The sequence below is a fragment of the Tachypleus tridentatus genome, chromosome 13, assembly GCF_004210375.1.
Source record: "Tachypleus tridentatus isolate NWPU-2018 chromosome 13, ASM421037v1, whole genome shotgun sequence".
Classification (NCBI taxonomy): Eukaryota; Metazoa; Arthropoda; class Merostomata; order Xiphosura; family Limulidae; genus Tachypleus; species Tachypleus tridentatus.
Window position 1 is genome coordinate 94,965,144 of NC_134837.1, and position 23,131 is coordinate 94,988,274.

Below are 23,131 nucleotides of genomic sequence, written 5' to 3' on the forward strand. Positions count from 1 at the left end.
CTAAAAATCTAAAAATTACTCACAAATTAATACATGATTTGACCGCCTTTGTTCTTCAGAAGATCATTAATCCACTTTGGCATCGAGTCCACGAGTTGACTGCAATCTTTACTAATTTTTTGGATCGCGATACCACACCTCAATTATGGCTCCAATTAGCTAATCTTTCGTAGTATAGTCTTTTCCCCGAAGCCTTTCTTTACAGATCGCTTAAAGATTTTCAATAAGATTTAAGTCCGGAGAGTTTCTATGCCAGTCCAGCACCTTTATTCGCGTTGTAGTCATAAACTTCTTCACAAGTTTCGATGTGTGGCACGGAGCCAGATCTTGCTGAAAAATGCCAGATCCATCTGGAAATCTCTTTTTCAATTCTGTAACGACTCTTCTCTGCAAAACTTCGATGTACTGTGGTTCTCGCATCATACCTTCTACGATATGTAAGCCTCCGACACCATAGTAGTTGAAAAAGCCCCAAAACATCTTCTTCAAGGGATGTTTTACGAACTGATTGATGTGAGATCCTCGAAGTTTCTCACCTGGAGATCTTCAAACATGCAGACTTCTTTTACCCTGTACGAAGAAATGAGTCTCGTCACTGAATAACATCTTCCTCCATTGTTCTTGAGTCCAGTTCTTGTATTTCAGACCCCACTGATACCTTTTTTCTTCATTGAGTTGATAAAAAAGTTGTTTTTTGACTGGTCTTCTTGCCCTTCTAATGCAATTTTGTATGACGTAATATTCCTCAAAATTTCGTCACATATCCCAAAAATAGATCGACCGTACTGCAAAACACAGCTAATGACGCCGTCTCTGTGAAAAAATGACTATTAAAGGAAATCAGCGGGTCCAGCGAGCCTACACCGGCCGCCATGCTGAAAATATTGTAAAATGATTATTTGTTTCAATTAATTTGCACAAGGGTGTATTTCTATAAGTTGTGGTTGTTTGTTACTAAGCGCAAAGTTACACAAAGAGCTATCTGTGCTCTGTCCGCCACAGGTATCGAAACCCGGATTCTAGCGGTATAAGTTAGCAGACAATATACTGTGCCACTGGAGGGGTTATTTCGATAAGAATTTATACTTGGGGTATTAATAGCCCCATTTATTTTCCATAATAATTTGTTTCACACTTCATGGGTGTTTCAACACGTGGCAAGATATATTATTCAACAAAGTTATAAAATATAGCCTGTAAAACATACTTTAGAAATAACAATGCATCAATGGTAAGGCGTAAGATACGTATAAGTGTAACGAGTCTTTTAAAGTAAACATGTGGTGTAAGGAAAGTCATAAGAAATGTACATATCTCATATATGTTACGTGTTGTGATGTTACGAACTGTGCTATTCAGTTATCTTAGGTTTTATCTGCATTAAGCATCGAAGTTTGAAAGAGCCTCATATATCTGTTGAAGGATAAACGTAATTGCAGTTTTACACACTGAACCAATCACTTAATCTATATAAAAAACGTCATTTTGTGTGTGTATCTATTCTTTATACATTTCTACATTTCTTGATCAGTCAGCATCAAACACATACTAATACAGGATAACATGAAAAAAGTCATGGGGTTTGACCCCCTCTAATGTCATATTTTGTTTCAGAAAAACTACCAATGCTGCATATATCTCTCAGCATAAAATGAACTATTTAACAACTATACTTAGAATTATTGAAAACACTATGTCTTTATTTTCAGCATTGTTACATTTATATATTTTGATTAGACTTTTACTGTTTAAACATAAAAACTAAAAGCTCAATTTCCTATTCTTTGTTACAAAATACTTTTTATTCCACCCGTCCAGCTGATGGATACTTCAGCTACTGAACGTATAAAAAAATTATTACTAAACATATAGCAACCGGCATACTGAACACCATTTTTCACCCTGTTACCATCCAACTTATTCCTAAAATAATCGAAACTAAATGCACAGCCAGCGTTTTCTATTGATCGTTTCCAAAACTGACCAATCTAAAACCTTTTTTAATTCTATGGATTTTTATATTTGTGTCTAATGCTAGTTCCTTATATTAATAAACAACTATTCTGCCTATATTTAATATATGTATTCAAACCAATTGGGATTTTGAACACTTGAATCAACCATTTTTAAACTTCCTACGTTATGTAAATGAAACGGTTTTGTTTTATGAGATACCGTTGAAGCTATGAATAATTCCATACATATAGTAGTAGTTCATCTTTACACATTTTCACACAAAACATCAGTCTATTTGTATTGTAAAGCCACTTCTGAGATAAGTTTTATTAAAACAAGTATATAAATCAAAACCTTCCAAAAGCGTTATTAATTTTTATTTCTTTTAATAGCTTAATGCTCAAAACGAGTATTTTAGCGTTATAATTGTTTTTAAACTTTTTCAGACTGCCTAATAGGTTTGAGGTGCATTTGTGTTACAAAAAACCTTAACTATAGTATCAGTGTTTCCTATACATTTAGTATCATCAACAAATGGTCATTAGTTTGGTATAGAGATTTTGCAACCTTTGTTATGTATTAAAAACTAAGAATATATTTCATGCAGGAATTTTATTTTCAATTAAACTACAACTGAACAAACAAGTCATATTCCTCATCGAAAGACTTATCAGAAACTCTTCGCCGAATACATACTTGTCTCAAACTGGTTCCTATAGATGGACTGTCTATAAATTTTTTGTACAATTTTTTTGCAGGTTTTTTATAACAAAGCTGAGATAATTTACAATTAGATGAAAATATGAATCAGCTATAGAAATACATTAAGATCCTTAAACACCAACAAAAACGTACAACAACTTCTACGTATGGAAATGTCAGTCACTGCCGGACACGCCTACTGCAACTCTAAACAAACTACACAATGAAACACATTTCAATTTTTAAAAGGAACTAAACACTGGAGAATACGCAAAATCAAAGAGGCAATACAAGTCAAAATTAGATAAAAACAATGTTCCTTTAACGGAAAACAAGGTACAGAAATTAGCAAGCCTAAAACTCTCTAATTAAGAATTCTATTTTTTCAGTCAGTTTTGTACCTAACTCCATTTCTTGACCAATCAACTTCACTCTACACCGTCATCCCGTAAGCTTGTTTACCCTCCTGTCAAATCCAACGTATACTGCTCATCTGTCAATGTTTCAGTATACAGTTACACTCTAGTCTCCACCCCATAGTAGTACGGGCTTACAACGCTAGGAACTGGGCTTCGATATCCTGGTGGGCAGAGCACAAATAACCCATTGTGTAGCTTTATGTTCAATTACGAACAAACAAAACAGTTACACTCTTGTGTCTATGTTTTAGTGATGTTTTTACTCAAACTGGTTTTCCGATTTCATCGATTTATTTTTTAACTTAAGTTGAATCACATTGCCATTGATTTCGATTCTGTCATTGACTCTTCAGATGACAACAATGGATGTTTGGATCCTCTTTTTTGAACTTCAGCCTTCTCTAAACATCTTTTAGTTCTGCCAGATCACAACCTGAACTAGTTTTCACTGGTTTCTTCCTGCTTGTAAAAACTTATATTTAAATACATCTTTATCGAATACCACTCAAAGAAGACTATTCTTTCGTTACTTAAATTATTACTTCCATTTTTGTACTTTTCAAGATAGTTTTCTTTTACCTTCCACATTCCATAAGGTTTTCTGGATCGTTGGTTGTTATTTCGATTTTATTTCATATTATTATTTAACATCCACATACATAGTTCTTTATATTTACTTTTAGGCTATTGTCAACACATGCTCACTTTTAGCCAATCAAGATTGTAGATTAAAGAACATGTGTACACCCCTTGAATGTCCCTGGGGTACTGAATCACAAAACCTTACTGCCATATTTAATTCTTTTAACACCCATACATGATGTGGATGTTGCTGCCTTCTTGTTTTTTCTGCAGTAATTAGTTCCATGTTTCCCAATCTTAGGGATATGCAAACCATACCTTGTCCATGTGTCATATAAGGTAACGGTAAGTTCAAAATACCAAACTGTCTGGACCATTTTACTTGTTAGTCTCCAGTGATAGTTTCAAAAATATTTTACTTGTATGTTGCTACATAGACGACTTCGGTTTCTAGTGATGTTTAGAGGATCAGAATATGAAACACGCAGCTATCTACTCTCCACAGTAACAAGGAACTACCTGTGACAGCAAAAGAGTATTAGTGTGTCACATGTTTAGTAAAACATAAATTACTTTGTGGTAAAATTCCAAACTTCTCGATTTCTTCAAAATAGAATAACCAACTTTCTAAAAGCACTAAAACTATTTTCCAAACCTAATATTCTCTATAGATAAACAATCATACATTGAATTTTTCTTCGTTTTTCAATTCCACACAAAGCTAATCAAGAGCTATGTACGATAGTCCAAACCACCAACTGTCAACTCTTGGGCTACTTATCACTAAGGAGTAATGGAATTGACAGCTACATTATACTTCATCATGGTTAAAAGATGGAGCATGTTTTAGGAGGGGATTCGAAACCGCGACTCTTAGATTGTGAACTAAGTGCTCTAACTACCAGGTCTGTACAGACTGAATGTTAAGAATTCATACATACTTCATCTCTTGTCCTACCATAAAGTAAAATGAAGAACTAATTCGACATTTATTTTAGACCTATTTTTCTTGTTTGTAGAAGTTGAACTGAGCGACACCTAAAATGTTAAATTTTCAGTATGTATATACATATATAGATATATATTTAAATATTAGGAGTCACTGAGGAAGATATTCTCCAGTCTGAGACCAAATTGCTGAAGGATATTTTGGTGATTAAAAATATAGATTACTGGAAATATCTTGATCTTATCTGCACATCGAGCACCTTTTGCTAGCAACTCGATAAACAAACCCCGTCTTCGCCCGGCACGGTCAGGTGGTTAAGGCGCTCGACTTGTATCCTGAGAGTCATGGGTTCGAATCTGTGTCACACCAAACATGCTCGCCCTTTCAGCCGTGGATGCTCTATGCTGATACGACCAATCTCCCTATTCGTTCATAAACGAGTACACCAATAGTTTGCGTGGGTGGTGATGACTAGCTGCCTTTCAACTAGTCTTAAAATGCTAAATTACGGTCGGCTACAGCAGACAGCCCTCATGTAGCTTTGTGCGAAATTCGAAAAGAAAAGCAAACAAGCTTTCTCTCCAAATTAAAAAAAAAATATATTCGTTTGAGGGTAGGGCATGAAGAACTTAAGCTGAATTAGTTTTCTCTCCGTTGATATATCCACGTGCACCTAAAGTACATGTAATACAGATATATTTCTAAGATAAGAAAGTTCTTTCAGTATCACAGTATAATGTTTTCTTGTCGAGTGCGTGTTAGCGGATGACTGTTTGTTTGTTTGTTTTTGAATTTCGCGCAAAGCTACACGTGGGCTATCTGCGTCAACCGTCCATAATTTAGCAGTATAGGACTAGTGGGAAGGTAGTTAGTCATCACCACCTACCGCCAGCTCTTCGGTTACTCCTTTATCAACGAATAGTGGGATTGACCGTCACATTATAACGCCCCCACGGCTGAAAGGGCGAGAATGTTTGGTGCGACCGGGATTCGAACCCGCGATCCTCGAATTACGAGTCGAACGCCTTAACACACTAGGCCTTCATTTGAGAAAGCAAGCAAATAAAATGATGATTTTATTATCACTATTGTATTTTTTAAGAATATAAAAGATAAATAAAATTCTTATACACTGTAATACATTTTGCTTTAAAATGTTCGTAATAGATGTTATTAATGTGTAATAAAAACAATAAACTAACATGGTTTGTTTTGAAATTTTGCACAAAGCTACTCGAGGGATATCTGTGCTAGCCATCCCTAATTAAGCAGTGTAAGACTAGAGAGAAAGCAGCTAGTCATCACCACCCACCGCCAACTCTTGGGCCACTCTTTTACCAACGAATAGTGGGATTGATCGTAACATTATAACGCCCCCACGGCTGGGAGGGCAAACATGTTTGGCACGCGGATGCGAACCCGCGACCCGCAGATTATGAGTCGTATGTCTTAACGCGCTTGGCCATGGCGGGCCACAAACTAACAGTCATCTTTTAATGCTTTTTTAATGTCTTTTTTGTATAAACAAAACTAACATAACTAATCAAACTCTTCGACTGCCTCATAATAAAAAATTAGCATTTTTTTCGTTTATATTTTGCAATTTCCATTTGTTTTATGTACTATTACACATATCAAATTGGATCTTACATGCAATTTAAAATGTTAGATGAGAGTAGCATCAGTGTCGTATGTTATAAGACTTCGGTAAATAATAGTCAAATGAGTTAAAGTATTATATTATTGTTTTTGGATAACATTTAAAGAATTTATAGAAAACATTTAAGGCTTGTGGTACGATATTTTGTAATGTGAATAAAACTTCGAAATAAAGAAAATCACAAATTCCACCAAATATATTTTATTTTAAAATAAAACAATGTGCAATGTTAAATACGTAAAACTTGAGGCTCTCCTAATACGAGACATGAACTGTTGTACTGCTAGTGAACATCAATAATATGTGTGCTTAAAGATTTACAATACAACTTCACGTGGTTAAACAACGTGTATTTTGTAAAACCTCTACATGAAATTATGATTTGCTTTACTTCAAAATAATGATAATGTCTTACAGAAGAATCGCTTGTATCTTGGAACATTTACTGTCTCAAAAATCCACAGTTTTTGGCAGGTAAGTAATATTTATGTTATTAGTATAATAGGCACTAAGAATAGTAAAAACCGTCTATGAAGTTTTAAGTCGCTTGTATCTTGGAACATTTAGTCTCTTAGAGTCCACAGTGTTTGGCAGGTAAGTAACATTTATATATTATTTGTATAATAAGCACTAAGAATAGTAAAAAATATCTATAAGGTATTTAAGTTATTTTGTTTTCACCGTACAATAACTAGTTAATTCAGTTTATTGTACGGTAAAGAGAAAATAACTGGAAAACCCCAGATATTATACACTACTTATCATTATAAGAAGCCTAATGGAACTTCTGTTTACTGAATTAATCTGTGCTGATAATTCTTGATTAGGCGAAACTTCAGTCCACAGCAGATCATTTTGTAGCTAATTGAAATAAGATCTAAGAAACTACAGCACGTGCACAACCACTTGTTGTGAGAAAATGTTATTTAAAAAGTTCAGGTGCTGACGAAAGCCAGTGTTAAAATTGAAATCATATATGAACAGAGTGCGTTCTAAAAACACATAGTTACACATTTTTTTCTGTTATTTAATAAAAGATATAAAAATTAATAACAATAACTATTTGAAACATATGATTAATAGTCTGAGTTCGGAAATTAATAATTGGAAAATACATTTCATTAGAACCAAATTATAAAGACGTTAAATTACGATAGCTCAGACGACAATTAAAACACAATAAGAAGAAATAAAATTTATAAAATTTAAAAAGCTTAATCTCATAGAAAGTTACATTTAAATGAACAATATATATATATAATATTAAAATATAAATGATTCATAATTACTTAGACACTTTGAATTGACAATAACGATACTAAAGTAACATAGTACACTTTATTTACACAACAAGTCACAAAACGTGTTTTATTGTATACAGCTAAACCAGCCAAAAACGTGCATATATCACGCATATAAATATACATGTATATGTGCTTGTGTGTAAGTTATTTAATATTTTAATGTATATAAATTTATTAGAGTATATTATTCTTTCAGATGATATACGATAATATTATTCTCTATGATAGTGATATTCATATTTTGACTATTAATATTAATCCAAAGTCAACATTTCTAAGTGGATCTTATTCAAATATGAAAATATCTACAACAAAAATGATGAATGACACTGAACTTGTTAATAGAACAGTGTACCTAACTGGATATACCATACTACTGAAAAGTCGGGTAGACTGTTTGTTCACTTTATTTGTACCATGACGATAAAAACGGCTTGAACACTGTATACATGGACATCTTCAAAATGTTTCTGATTTTAAATTTATCGATTTATCTGCAGATCTAGTTATGACTTTTATTTTAAACAGTTGAATGAGTTTTTATAAGAGCACATTGTTTTTGTTTTTACGGAGATTAAGTAATAAACATGTGAATACAAAAATTCATTAAAAATACAAGATATATGCTACTGATAAAAAGAAAATTAATTTTCATAATTTCAACAATCTATTTTAAACCGTACAGTAAAGCTTACTGATATATATATATATATAACACTATTTAATAATGGATATTATCAAACACTTCTGTGGGTAATAAGTACTTATTAATGGTTCAGGGTACTTCAACACATTCCAAGGCAGTCGTTTTCCTCATTGTTGGCTTTCTCGAAAAACATGAAATCCTGAAAAATATTGAAAAGGAAATTTTGAAAACAAACAGATCTTTACTTGAGTACGAGGCTAATCGAACCTTTTCGTTATTTCACTATAACTGTGAGATCTCTACTCTATCTATAGCTGTGGTTACCTGAAGTAAAATAGGTATCTTTGTGAAGAATATCTTTTAGCTATATCTTTTTAGATGGGCGCAATTTTCTTAGTATTTTAATAGCCACTAGTTGAAACACTTAACTCTGTGATAACATTATGATAAATGAAGTGTCTGAGCTCCATCAAAGAGTAAAGCTCTAAACTTTTTCCGTGTGTCAAACTTAGTGGCAAATGAGCTTTCAGGTGTTAACTGTTACTGTTAACCTTATACCTGAGCACAGCTTTTACAAAACACGTTTTCTAAACACTGAACTATGTTCTTGAATTCCAAATTTCTTACCCGTTTTCTAGAAATTTATAGATAACTCAATTTTTTGTACAACATTAAAATGTAAGCGAATTATCAAAAAATCTTAAAGAAGTTTTTATACCACTCATAAATCCCATAATGACGATTATAATCAAACTTCTAACAGAAAATTTATAAACTAATAAATTGTTGTTCACATCAGAAGCAAAGTAATATCTTTTCATACCGACAGAAGTAGTAGCTACGTAATTGTAGTGATTGCACATTATGTTACTTCATAAAATTATCACTCAGTTTAACCGTTGTGTGTTGTAATAACACACTTGCCTGTTAAAACATGTTTAGACTCTACTTATCATTGTGCAGTTATTAATCTTTGGTAATTCATTGGTAAATCTGAGGGCTTATAACAATAAAAGTTGGGTTTTGATAACTGAGGTCGACAGAGCACATACAGCCTGCTGAGCAGCTCTGTGCTTAAACAATAAACAAACAACGCGTATAAAATTATTATAATTTACCTAAAAGCTGTAAACATTTAGAATTAAATTTTAGAGCATTTAAAATATGGAGAAAAACTGATAATTGTCAAATATATGGGCTGTGCAAAATGAGCCTGTAATTGAGAATTGCAGTATTTACTTCATCACTTAGTGGCATACAAATTAATAAAAGTTATTTAAAGTCTATGAGAACGTAGTAAAATACAAGTATCAGGAAAATGAGAGTTATATCTATTGCTTCATTTTATGAAAGACAAATGCTTAAGTGCTTGTGTGTTTTATTATAGTTGGTTTGCTTATTCGAGCAAGCATTCCAAAATGCCAGCAGATATACGTAAAATGCCACTTTTTATTATTTTATGCCAGTTTTATTCTAACGATAATCTTTTATACAAGACTAGAAACTGAATACTAGGGAAGGACACGCGTGTTTAGTTACAGAATGTGTTCCATATAGATCTGAAACTCACAATGCTACTTTTAAAACCGGATCTATATAAACATGACAAACAAATCTCTCACTGGCGCCCTTCCAGTGGTACAACGATATTTCTGCGAACGTACAACGGTAGAAACCGAGTAGGCAGAGCACAGATAGCCCACTGTTTAACATTTGCTTAACTGCAAAACAAACAGTTATTGACTAAGATGTTTCTTTATAGACCAGTAAACGACAGAATAATGTTGTCGTTATGTTATTTAGAAAGATTATATCAGAGATGTTCAGGGTTGCTTTGGACCATATACATTTAAACCAGACATTCTTCTCGTACTTAATAACAGAATTCCTCGAAAGATTCTGTTTGAGGTTTTAAAATTGTAATAGATTTATGTAGTTTATAGCATGATGTCGAAAATACTACTCCTGAAGTATTATAGCTAAATAAGATCACTCATAATCTGAGGATCGTGAATTCGAATCCCCGTCACTCCAAACATGTTCGCCCTTTCAGCTGTGGGGGTGTTGTAGTGAGACGGTCAACCCTACTATTCGTTGGTAAAAGAGTTGCCCAAGAGTTGGCGGTGAGTGGTAATAACTAGCTGCCTTCCTTAGCCTTACTCCGCTAAATTAGGGACAGATAGCGCAGATAGCCCTCGTGTAGCTTTGCGTGAAATTAAAAAAAAACAAGCAAACAAATATTTGTGCTTTGTCGACAGTATAGAATATAATCAAATAAAGATTATTTCCAAATTAAAGCTTTTTTACCAGTGTTTCGGCAAAGTAATTCCATTTTACGCAGTTAATTGGAGAAATTTGAAGATTATACTTTAATTAACAAAAAATCACTAAAAAGAAATAAATTAGATTGTAAGGAAGAAAAAGGATAGCTATTTGCCAGTTTTCTAAAGTTTCAGTGATACTTTCAGAGCTATTCCAAGGTTGACTTCCGCGTCTCTAGCCACTTCTGAACAAATAACAGTTTTATGAAATGGGTTTTCCAAAAAAATGTCCTATTCAATTTTTGAGATAAAGCAGATTTAAGCGAAACCTGAAAACATGTATAGCCATCCTTAAAATCTTATATAAAATTAAAACTATTAGATCTTCTTGATGTCAGACACTTACTATTAGAAAACACGCTCCAAGAAGAAGAGCTTTGGTATTGACCTCTAAATTCATTGGAAATGTAATTCCAAAATGATCTGCATCTGTAAAGACTTCTCTGATAAATCCTGTCCATTGTTTGGTGATTTTTCCAACCTGTGTTTCTCCATCACGAGATAATACCTTAGAGAATAAATTTAATAATTACTAGCATCCAGTATCGTATATTTTTACATTGCAAATAATCAACAACACCCAACTGGAGAAAACTGTTCCTTTGATATGATATTTTGTTTATCATAATTAGATAAATACTAATTTTTTTTTTACTTTATCTTCCTCTGTTATATAAAACTTAAAACATAGATTTATATTTTTAAGATGGTAATTTAAACTGATTTACAGGAAAAGAGGCTTCTTAGTTTAAAGTGATAAACATTTAAGCTCAAACCTTGAATTCTACATCACCACAGATACTCCATGTACAAAATGGTCCCTCAATTCGTAAAACACACTCCCCAGCCGCATTCTGAACCTCGTATTTGGGAACAAAGATGCTCCATTCCTGTACGACATAACCTAAAGTACTACCTGAGGCTGTAACCTCCATTCGCTGAAACAAGGAATAGATCATTGAATTTTTTTTCTAATTGGGTATCAATTAGATATGATAAAATTATAAATATATTCTTAATTTACATACTAATAGCATGAGAATAGTATTTGTAAGTATTTAAATTGTTTCCCTACTTCAAACTGTTGCATACGTTTTTTAAGTTTATTTTTGGTTAAACGTTTTCGTATCTTTTATATTCTACTATCTGTTACACTTATAAAATTATGGTAAAATGTTATGTTTTTGTTATGATAGAAAAGTCTAATAATATATTTTGATATAAATGAAGCAACTTTTTCAAGAAAGAAAATTCGTAATATGCAAAAACTAAAATAGTGTTGAAACTCAGAGACAATAATTGTAAATGTTAAAATTGTTTGTTTTTGTTGTTCTTGTTTCTCATTTCATGTTTATATTTTTATTTGAAATTGCAGTTTTGGTTAATTTCTTTATTTGTGTTTTCTATTCTAATATCTGTTACATTTACAAAATTGTGGTGAAAAGCTTATTGTACGTTTCGGTATGAATAGCGCGATTCAATCAAGTATTTAAGGAACTAAAAACTCATTATGTAAAAACACGATAAAAGTGTCGAATGTGTGCAAGTAATGCTTTTATATTAAAATTACTTTTTACTTACAATCGTATTAGGGCCTGGCATGGCCAGGTGGTTAAGGCGCTCGACTCGTAATCCGAGGGTCGCGGGTTTGAATAGCTGTCTTCCCTCTAGTCTTACACTGTTAAACAGGGACGGCTAGCGCAGATAGCTCGCGAATAGCTTTGCGCGAAATTCCAAAACAAACAATCGTATTAAAAGATTTCACAAGAAACTGAAGCAGTAATATAGCCTACATAACTATTTGTAATTCCACCTATTTATATTATATGTACATCATGTGGAAAGTAAGGTAGCCAACATGACTGTATTATTTGCTGTTGTTTTTTTATAATGGGGACAATAATTGGTATTTTCCTTGATATATGAAATAAGCCATAGTAACTCATTTAGCCCAAAACTTGGGTATATAGAATCACTTGGTTGAGCTGGATGAACCAACAACTTGTGTTTAAAAAATCTTATTAATGAAATTCACCACAAGATGACAGAAATCCAAAATTACAGCTTTCTGTAACTTCACATTAATACATTACATTAAAACAAAAGCAAATGAATGAAGAATAGCTCACACAGCCGCAGTGCTTTCATTTATTTTATAACTAGTTTATAGTAGCAAGTCATGTGAAAATTTATTTATTGAAGTTGTGTATGGATAAGCGAACTGTATCTATCTATACAGTAGCATTTCAAACATTTGTACAAAGCGATTGCATTGATTCTACTGAGCATAATTCCATTATTCAGTAATATTAACCCCCCGCTAGTACAGCGATAAGTCCACGGATTTGCAATACTAAAATAAGGGGTTCGATTCCTCTCGGGGGGCTCATCAGATGACTCAATGTGGCTTTGCTATAAGAAAACACTCACAGTAATATTAGTATATATAGATAACTGTCCTATTCTAAAGTTTATTTTTAAGTTGTTTAAAATATATATTATATACAGTAGTATCCTGACGGTTGTTACACAAATAATACTTACCTGTAGACAACAAGGGCAACAACAGCTGTCACATCGTAAAGGACGATAGAGATGAATAACTTCGCGACCTCCGTTGTCCAGAATCTTCATATTAAATGGACGAATTGGACCACAGCAGTTTCTTGTACAGCAGTGTGTATCTATAATTATATTTCATGTATTAGTAAATGCTTCCTCTAAACATTTGTTAAGCTTGATTTTTATAACTTTTTCTATCAAAATCGATGAGCTGATGGTCAGTTATTAGTCCTTCTAAACTTTTATTAATAAACGAGAGCTCACACTTCTTGTTTAGCTTAACCCTTAGGGTACGTTAAGTATAAGTCAATAAATAATTAAAAAGTACTTATCTTTATACTTTATTTTAAATAGCCAAATAATTATTATTAAAAAGGAACTACCTTACCTTCAGCCGCAAAATATACGTTCTGGCCCATGCTGTTCACCACTTGATATTTATTAGCAGTTTCAAAACCTATGAAAGCTGAAAAAAATATAAATGAAGAGTGATTTATTTACACTCTTACGTGACACATGATTTTTGTGTGCTGAATTATGTTCAGCAAAGGTCTGACAGCTTTAAATTTTCCTCATTAGAGTAAATAAATTTATTGAGTTCACATAATAACATAAAAAAATCTAAAAGGAAAAAAAACTAAATGTATTAGTGGTTTCTCAGAATAAAGCTGCAAATCATTAAACATTCTGAAGTATTCTTGAATATAATCTCTTTCATTTAACAGGTGTGAGACAGTCTAAAGGAATAATATTAAAAACAATTTTAAAGTTATAAGCTACATGACTTAGTTTTTGGTTTGTTTAGAATTAAGTACAAAGCTACAGAATGGGATATCTGTGCTCTATTCACCATGGGTATTAATACCCGGTTTTTAGCAACGTAAATCCGCTGACATATCGCTGTACCACTGGGGAGGCATGAGATTTAGTATGAATCCAATACGGCGCGCGTTTAAGATAAGATTTGTGACCTGAATTATAAAAGACGCGAATTTCAAGTATTTCTGATAAAATACGGTAAAGTGCATCCACAAACGTTAAATAAGCGATATTTCAAGGGTCAAGGATCAGCTGGAATCGAGTATGTCAGAATTGACCTCTGCAGTGTGAAGCACTTACAGGAAGTTGTAGCAGATTTTTTCTGAGGGTATAGTGTTTTAAAGTATACCTTGGTTGCTGAGGGAGTTAATTCAGTCTTGTCATATGACAAAGCTGCTTTGCTTTCAGAACAGAAACTTAATGGAGAAGAAAAACCCAAAATGACTCAACTTACAGTTATATATCATGTCCATCCTTGTTCATCATTGGCTCAAGCCTCCAACCAGTTAGTCTTACAATTTCGTGGTAATTATGAATACCATTCCGCTTTCTCGGTTCTTTACGATATGTACTGACAAACCAATGTGACATTACATGTTGGCTCGATCAAATGTTAACACTGTTTCTCTAACGTTGACCAAAATCCGTTTGCATTCCATTATGTCATCTAGGCAGCTAGCTTATATGATAATGAATACTTTAGAAATATCTATGATTAAACTCGGAGATGTTGACCACAGTTATATTTCATTCCGTTTCACATCTTTTATTTTTATGCAAGATTTATTGCTTCTACAAATCTTTTTTTTAGGTTATATAGCAAAAGTTTATACTGTTTTTTGATAACGACTTTTGTATACAGTTGTTATAATACTCTACAGTGTAACAAGAAGTCTGTAATTCATTATTCAGTGGGAGACTGTCTTTGATTAGTCACTGATTTGCTCAATTTATCAGAATAAAATGGTATTCAGGTGAAACAATTTAACTCGTTCCATATATCCTCTGTTCCCTTGCACCCCACTGAAAAATAGCGTTGTTTAAAAGCAAAAAGGAAATAACCCATTACACATAGGGTAGCCAACCATAATTTGGCGAATAGAAAAAAAAATTTATTGTCAGACATGACAGTAAAGCATTATTAAATGTTTCAAGCAGTGTAAAAGATTAATATACCTCTATATACTTTATATGTGCATGCATCAATTTATCACTGTTAGTATCATAGTATGAAGTTAGGTTTACTTCTGCAATATTTCTTTCAAGAACTATTTCAGTTCTCTCTAATCTAACCTTCTAGTAGTTCCACTTTTTGATGTACTAAAAGCTGATCAATCATTGTCAAGTATTCCAATCCTGGTGGACAGTTGGGAGGAGCCGAAGGAAGAGACATCCACTGAACAGCTGCAGGCCCTAGAGACAAAAGAGTTATTAAAAATAGTGTAAACAATATTCATCATAGATCTTATTATATACGCAAGCATAATAAGATCATTAAATATTAGAACTGATATGTAATTCTAAACACAAATACACAATTATGGTCAAGACATACCATCTATAATAAATAATACTGATTGTAATTTACTAATAAAAAATAGTTTACAATACGTTATGAAAAAATGTTTTTGAAAGTTTTTAAAATTATCGGGTGGACAATATGCCCGCAATATATGTGAAGAATAATAAGAAACTCAACCTGATGGTGGATAACCCACTCCGCCAGCTGGTGGTACCCCAACTACACCGGTTGAAGACGAATACCATGCCTGTCCAGGTTCTGAGTTATATGGAGCTGCCATTATTTTGATAATCTTTCTTATCTAAAAGAAAAACATATCAAAGTTATGATTATTAAGAACATTATTCATAACAATTTACTAAAACATTTACTTTTAGAAATACTTGTGTTTTATGTTTGTATGAAGTTTTATAATAATTTAAAAATTATATAAACTGAAGACCTGTGAAATACCAGAATGAATGATGCTATGCTACACGTTTGTCATTTACAATTACACTTCCTGTTTTATCTTACTATAGGCATATCATTAGATTTATATTATTTTATGTTGAGAAAAAAGCTTTAATTATTATTTTTAAATAAATGATACTGCATAAACCATCAAGAAGACAATGTAAGTAGGTTTATTTTACAACTTGCAATTTTAATTTCTGAATTTAGAAGTGAACTGGTATGATATTTTTGTATACTAATGATTATAACGTTTATGAGCGTAAACCATAAATAACACTTTATACAGAAGAAGCAAAACAGTCTCAGTGATCGCATAGAAAGTTAACGATTACCAGAGTAATTTCTTACTCGTATTACCATTACTGTTATTGTGGATGATGAACGTTTTTGTAATCCTAGTAACAGCTCGATAATTTAATAAATTCATATATCCTCAGTTACATTACCAAACTGTGTATCTCGTAAAAATAGAATGATATTTTGTGATGACGAGGAACGCATTTGAAGTAATAATGTATTCTCAAGACGGCTGGTATGGGTATTTAAAATTTCAATCAAAATAAAGTTCAGAACAACGTTCGACCTTCTTAGGTCACCTTCAGGTTAACAAAACGAGTTTGCAACTGATCGTTGCCTAGAACATGTCTCACGGACGAGAGTGTAAACGGGTACAGGATTGTAGGAGGCGTTGCAATTAGATGTTAGGTTGTGACGTTTAGAAGTGTTTTATTCCATCAGTGTATGATTTATAAGATTCTAGATCAGGTGCAGTTATTGAACAATATCATATATATCATATTTCTAAAATAAAGACGTTTATTTATTTATTTCTTCAGCAAAAATTCTCTAGACACTGAAAAAAGGTAATAGTTTTAAGCAGTTGCAGCAAATAAATATGTCGACTACAGAAGACTTGAAGGTTTTTCCCCCACAAGACAAACAACGTCTACTTGTGTGTCCACTTTCCATTCTTCAAGAAGTCATGCTGATACACTGCAGTCGCATCTTAGAGTTGACTATCGTAAATTGTTGATCTTGAAATGGTGAAACTTCCGGTAAGCTGAACCAGAGCCAGAAGCTAAAAGATCAAGCTAAAGATTCAGAAACAATAACTTTATTTTTCTTGTATTCATGTTATTAACGTAAAGAGGGAGTTTTAGTAAAAATACGAATTGGTTGATTGGCATTTATTAGAGAAAAGTAACTAAGCTATCTGCGCCAAACAATCAAGAAAAAAGTAAAAATTAAATGATTAAAATTGAAAAACGTAAATCGAGGTAAAAGGAAATAATGTCCAAAAGTTGAATAAAAGATTTAGAAAGAATTGGAAGGTCAATGGCTCCTTAAAAGTTAAAAACATAAAGAAAATAGACAGAGTTTTCATTGCCAATGACACTGTCCAACGTCAAGGGTTAGTCCATAAAAAAAAAAAGATATCTAAAATGGTGCTGCCACTCATGGTCGTTTTACGACATTAAAGTGTGGGCAATTGTGACTTGTGTCACAGAGACCACACACTGGTGGATCAGTTACAGATAAAAGAAAATGATGGATTAAAACCTATGACTAGTGCATAGTCTAGCCAGGACAACTTCCTCTTTCCAATCTTTATGGAAATAAAGATGGCCAAAGAACAACAAAAGGCTTGAACTTGTTATTATATTGCTAACTCTAAGTTGACTGCCAACTGTCGCGAAATCGAGCCTTCAGAATTGTTTGTTTGTTTTTTAATTTTGCGCAAAGCTACTCGAGGGATATCTGCGCTAGCCGTCCTAATTTGGCAGTGTAAGACTAGAGGGAAGGCAGCTAGTCATCACCGCCAACTCTTGGGCTACTCTTTTACCAACGAATACTGGGATTGACCGTCGCATTATAACGCCCTCACTGCTGAAAGTGCGAGCATGTTTGATGTGACGGGGATTCGAATCCGCGACCCTCGGAATACGAGTCGAGTACCTCGACCATTTGGCCATGCCAGGCTTGAGTCTTCAATACAGGACCATATTTCATATATGAGATAGGCATAGCTGTGAGGGCACCAGAGCAGACAGACTTAGCCACAATGTCAGCAAGCTCGTTTCCATTAATATTGTCGTGGTGGCTAGGAAACCCTGGATGTAGCAGCGTGTTATTTTACAGAAATATAACTGAACAGAAACATATACAAAAGATGCAGTGAGACTATTGCTGTCATACATGATATTACATGCAAAAGACCTGCTTTGATATCAAGCTGATAAGATTGGATTTCATCAAAATGAGCCCTGCATGGCCAAGCGTGTTAAGGCGTGCGACTTGTAATCCGAGGGTAGCGGGTTCGCATCCCCGTCGCGCCAAACATGCTTGCCCTTTCAGCCGTGGGGGCTTTATAATGTGACGGTCAATTCCATTATTCGTTGTTAAAAGAGTAGCCCAAGAGTTGGCGGTGGGTGGTGATGACTAGCTGCCTTCCATCTAGTCTTACAGTGCTAAATTAGGGACGGCTAGCACAGATAGCCCTCGAGTAGCTTTGTGCGAAATTCAAAAAACAAAACAAACAATCATCAAGGTGACATTGTATATCTTTACAATCTCCACGTAAGAAACTTTATGTTTAAGCAAATACTGGAAGGTAACAAATTTTGTTCAGAAGAGATAAATGGTGTGATTTAAAAAAATCCAGAAGAATAGCTGGACCTAGCTAAGAGTTCAATGTCTGTGATTTTCTTTGTAAGTACGATGGTGAGAGAACAGGCAACTGGAAAGGACCAGAGAAGAATTTGCTTATGGAGAAAAGTCAGCCTGCTGAAGAACCCAGGGTACTTGTTGAGACTATTTCCAGAGGATCACCAAGGACAGAGCTACCACTAAGGCCATTCAGTGGCACAGTAATATGCTTGGGAACTTATACCACTAGAAAATGGGTTTCGATACCTTTAGTGGGCAAAGCAAAGATAGCTCATTGTGTGACTTTGAGCTTAACTAAAAACAAACAAATATTCGTTAAAACATTAATTTGAACAGAAAGTTTCCCTAGTAACACAACAGCAAGTGACAGTGATGAAAGACAGGCCATCCAATTTGTATATCGTAATCCTTGGAAATGAAAACTACCAAAAAAAAAGATTTGGTGAATATTCAGTTTAGTGCACTGTGTTTCTTTACATATTAAAGATATTTCACAATCAAAGAAAAGAGCCGTTATGTAAACAACATTTAATTATCTAGAAATAAAGACACATTATAAGTAACAGATCAATGAAGGTAGTGAACAGTAATAAGTAATGAGAAGCCAGTCAATAATCAGTGAGCGGAAAGAGAGCCGATAGCTTTTCGTAGCTTTGCAAAAAACAAACAAATTTATTAAATGCATTTTGACATACAAACCTTTGGTAAGCAATCAAGAAAATTTTAAATGTACGTGAAGTTTACTTTTTTTACGTCATACAAACTTTAGAGATTATTGTTGTTGTTGTTTGGAATTAAGCACAAAGCCACACAATGGGCTATCTGTACTCTGCCCACCACGGGTATCGAAAGCCCGGATTTTCGCGTTGTAAGTCCACAGACATCTTTGGAGATGAAACGAAGGATATTAATTTTTGCAACTCAATGTAGCCGTATGTATATAGTGTAATTAAAAGATGTAGTGTCTTCTCTGTTTGTGTGTTCATTATTACGCATAAGGCTACACAAGGGGTTATTGGTGCTACGCTCACCAGTTTTGAAATTTGATATTTAGTGTCGCAAGCCTTCAGATTTACTGCTGTGCCAAGAGTGGTAACCAACCAAATAAGGTTACAAATTACAGTGTTATAACACAGGGAAATATTTAAACACTTGATACCTTTATATAACTGTTACTACAGTATAACAGCATATCAAACAGTCTTTAGCATAATAGCCTATATGCTAAGTGAAAATCCATTACATATTAAATGAGCGAAAAATTTTATTTAAAAAAAGTTATTCATATACACAACTAGGTTATCTTTTATACTTCTTGGTTTGTGGACTATCATCCTTTTTTTAAAATGAAATGGAAAACCAACATAACGGAGTTACAGCATTGCGAGTTAACTTAGTTTAGGGTTAACTTACTCTGACTTTTAATTGTTCTTGATTATCTCAGTTGTTAAAATCAATAAATACGAGTTGATAACACCATTCTTTATCATTTTATTGGTCATTTCAAAACTCTTTTATATACAAAACAAATAAAACTGTTGCCATTTGTAGTTCCGGTGTTCTAGTTAGGTGTCTGTCAATTTCCATCGACGTACGCAAATGTGAAATACTGAAGATGTATATATATACATTTGTATGGATTTAACTTTACATGTATCACAGGCTCACAAAACATTTTTTTTACCCAATTCAATCGCCTTAACATCAGTTGTTTTAATTGCTTTACCAGCAGGTTTTTGACACTACCTCTTCCAGTTACTATCTCTTTAAAGCTGCATTACACACAATATTAGTAAGTGCTACTTAGTTTTGCAGTTTCTTAACGTATAATTAAAACATCAGTGGACGTACAATTGTTATGGAGGTCGACGGTAAGAAACTCAGTGGCGTAACGTACACACGAGCATACACTGTACATACATCAACTACATATATATTGTATATATTCGAATATACAGTATATATTTATGGATTTATATATTATTGATTTTAACAAGTAATAATTTAACTGATTGTGCGGACTTTAGTCATGCAAAAATAACAGTGTAATGTGCGTCAGTCTTTAAGAGCTTGTTATATCTAGAGTATAAACCAAGATAATAAAACATAACTGAACGTGAGAGCTTTTCGAGATTGCTACTAATGATAACTCGTGCATCTTTCGATACTAGGTTAATGATTCCTCTCATATAAATGTAGTGGTATTTAGCTGCAAAAATATGAAAGCACTAACCATGTTCATAACATAAAACTCGTTAGAAATTACAAAACCATTATTAACTTTACTGTATCTGAATATATGTCATGAACAACTTGGACTTACCTCACTGGGGTTGGATTCTTAAATTTAGATTAACATTTCCTGGCTTCTCACCACATGAAAGCTTTTACTTGTTTCTTAAATTACTAGTTGCTGCTTTATATCGAACAGTTAAATTTAACTATCTTTGAAAATAATGTACTAATTACAACAGCATACCATTAACCAAGCCACAGTTTTGTTTTTCAAAACAACATTTCTGTAAATATATTAGTTGAGTGTTAATTGGGAAATTATTATTTTGCTGCTGCTTTTACGACAAAAATCCTCCCCAAAAAATAAAAGGTGAAGATGTTATGCAAGCTAAATTATGGATAGTTATTTAACGTGATATGAAGCCTTACCCTATAATCTCAGATTTTCCTCCAGTGATGCGTTTCGAACTGCCCTTCTACAGCACTTTAACACACGACACACACAAAAAAACATATCTACCTACACTTCCTGGGATATAGTGTCTTCATACTCCGTTTATTTCACACTCAGAAATGACGTAAGAGATTCCTCGAATGTGGTTTCAGCTTGTTCACCTATCATATCACGGCACCGTATCTACGTCAGACCAGAAGGCGGTAACTATGTTATTTGGAAGCGACTTTAGTAGAAGTTACCTTGGCACTTAACATTTCATTCTCGTTCTGTACAAAAGGATCAACTGCCAGTTTTTCCAACTGAGTCATAGATCATTGAAGGAGGTAATTTCTACTTTACCTGACTCAAACCGATATGGTTACAAGTTTATTCCATTTAACAAGTTACTGTTCAAAGTATAGCCAAGTGACAAGTGTACTCTGTGAGAATTTATCCTATCGTGCTATATATATAATGGGTAGTTCTCTCAGTTTCGCCCCCCAGTGGCACAGTCGTATATCTGGGGACATACACACTAAAAACCGGGTTTTGAAACCAGTGGTGGGCAGAGCACACATAGCCCATTGAGTAGCTTTGTGCTTAATTCTAAACAAACAAACAATCTCTCAGTTTAAACCAGTCTTCTACCAAACTTCTTGTACGGTAGGACTCTCACCAGTAAAATCCTTGTACTGTAGCTCTTTCTGTGGACGCGCAGATTGATTTGTCTGTTTTAAATCAATAAACTTTATTTTCGTGTCGTTGCTAACTTGGGCTCAATTTTTTTTCTTCAAATTAGTTATGAAAGAAACGTAGAACAGTGAAAATCATTACTGTGCAGGAGAATACCGCACGAGAAAGCCGTACTTTATCAAACTAGGTTTCTCAGTTTCCAATTTCAACGTCTTTCCATATTGTATGATGACAAATGAAAATTCTAAAGTGTAAATAATATTTTTTCTAGAATATATCATTTTAAGGAACCATAAGGGGAATAAAGAGTTGTGTTGGGAAGTAGAAAAATTTAATATCTTTGTGCCAATGAGAGTCACAACTAAAAACTTTTTAAAACGTATCTTCAAAGACCAAATCTAATATTAAATGAGAATCGGTGAGAACAACGTTCTTCATTTGAAGTGCTCCCCATAATACGCTGGTAAACCCCCCTAGTCCCATATATCAGTATTGTCTCCACCACACTGAAAACTTGATAGAATAGTTGTCTCAATACATAATTAACTTTTCCTCAAGCACAACGTAAACGAAACAAAACAATCTAATTTTCAACAAAACATATGATACAACTGTGTGTGTTTGCTTCCTCATGATAGGTTGTAGATACTTGTTTACCGGCAGTAGGTCTGCCAAATCTGTGAAATTCCACTCCGTTATCTACTATTTGATTTATGTGTATTTGTTTGTTTAGCATTGTAAGACTAGAGGGAAGGCAGCGAGTCATCACCACCCACCGTCAACTCTTGAGGTACTCTTTTATTAACGAATAGTAAGATTGACCACAACATTATTATCCCCTCCACGGCTGAAAAAGCTAGCATGTTTGGTGTGACGTGGATTCGAACCCGCGATTTTGATTTATGAGGGCTAACCAGAACAATCTGTAGAAAATCTGATTGATATGAACTAAAACACAGATATTGTTGGACAATTTCGTTGTAACATTAATTTTCATGCCTCCCAGAGGCTCAGCAGTATGTCTGCGGACTTACAACGCTAAAAATCGGGTTTCAATACCCGTGGTGGGCAGGGCACAGATAGCCTATTGTGTAGCTTTGTGCTTAATTCAAAACAACAACAAATTAATTCTTATATCCTCATATATAAAGATAACTTCTTTTTTTTTTGAGATAGTGTATAGTCCTCAGTGGCACACTGTT

At 33.6% G+C, this 23,131-nt stretch overlaps 1 protein-coding gene across 4 annotated transcripts; it reads right to left on the reverse strand.

The window, feature by feature from the left end:
• Positions 1 to 7,956: 7,956 nt before the first annotated feature.
• LOC143238430 (phospholipid scramblase 1-like) lies at positions 7,957 to 21,382 on the reverse strand. Of its 4 annotated transcripts, none has more exons than XM_076478658.1 (9): positions 21,230 to 21,362; positions 16,805 to 16,976; positions 15,620 to 15,743; positions 15,214 to 15,333; positions 13,490 to 13,567; positions 13,084 to 13,223; positions 11,316 to 11,477; positions 10,886 to 11,047; positions 7,957 to 8,417 (listed from the first exon to the last, which is right to left on the reverse strand). In XM_076478658.1, the coding sequence occupies exons 2-9, from the start codon at positions 16,865 to 16,867 to the stop codon at positions 8,358 to 8,360; spliced, it is 909 nt and encodes a 302-aa protein (XP_076334773.1). In that variant the 5' UTR covers positions 16,868 to 16,976; positions 21,230 to 21,362; the 3' UTR covers positions 7,957 to 8,357. The 4 variants fall into 4 exon arrangements, with proteins under 4 accessions (XP_076334773.1, XP_076334774.1, XP_076334775.1 ...); XM_076478659.1 differs by lacking the exon at positions 21,230 to 21,362 and adding an exon at positions 20,889 to 21,098; XM_076478660.1 differs by lacking the exon at positions 16,805 to 16,976 and having other exon boundaries at positions 21,230 to 21,382.
• Between the last annotated feature and the right edge of the window lie 1,749 nt (positions 21,383 to 23,131).

What these genes read in the sequence shown, in the direction of transcription:
- LOC143238430 (XM_076478658.1), bottom strand. Translation starts at nt 16,867, where the DNA reads ATGGAAAGTGGACACACAAGTAGACGTTGTTTGTCTTGTGGGGGAAAA. An exon ending in AAAAGTGGAACTACTAGAAG is followed by an intron (nt 13,568 to 15,213) that starts GTTAGATTAGAG and finishes TATTTTTTTCAG; the next exon opens with CTTTCATAGGTTTTGAAACT. An exon ending in CGTATATTTTGCGGCTGAAG is followed by an intron (nt 13,224 to 13,489) that starts GTAAGGTAGTTC and finishes ATATAATTATAG; the next exon opens with ATACACACTGCTGTACAAGA.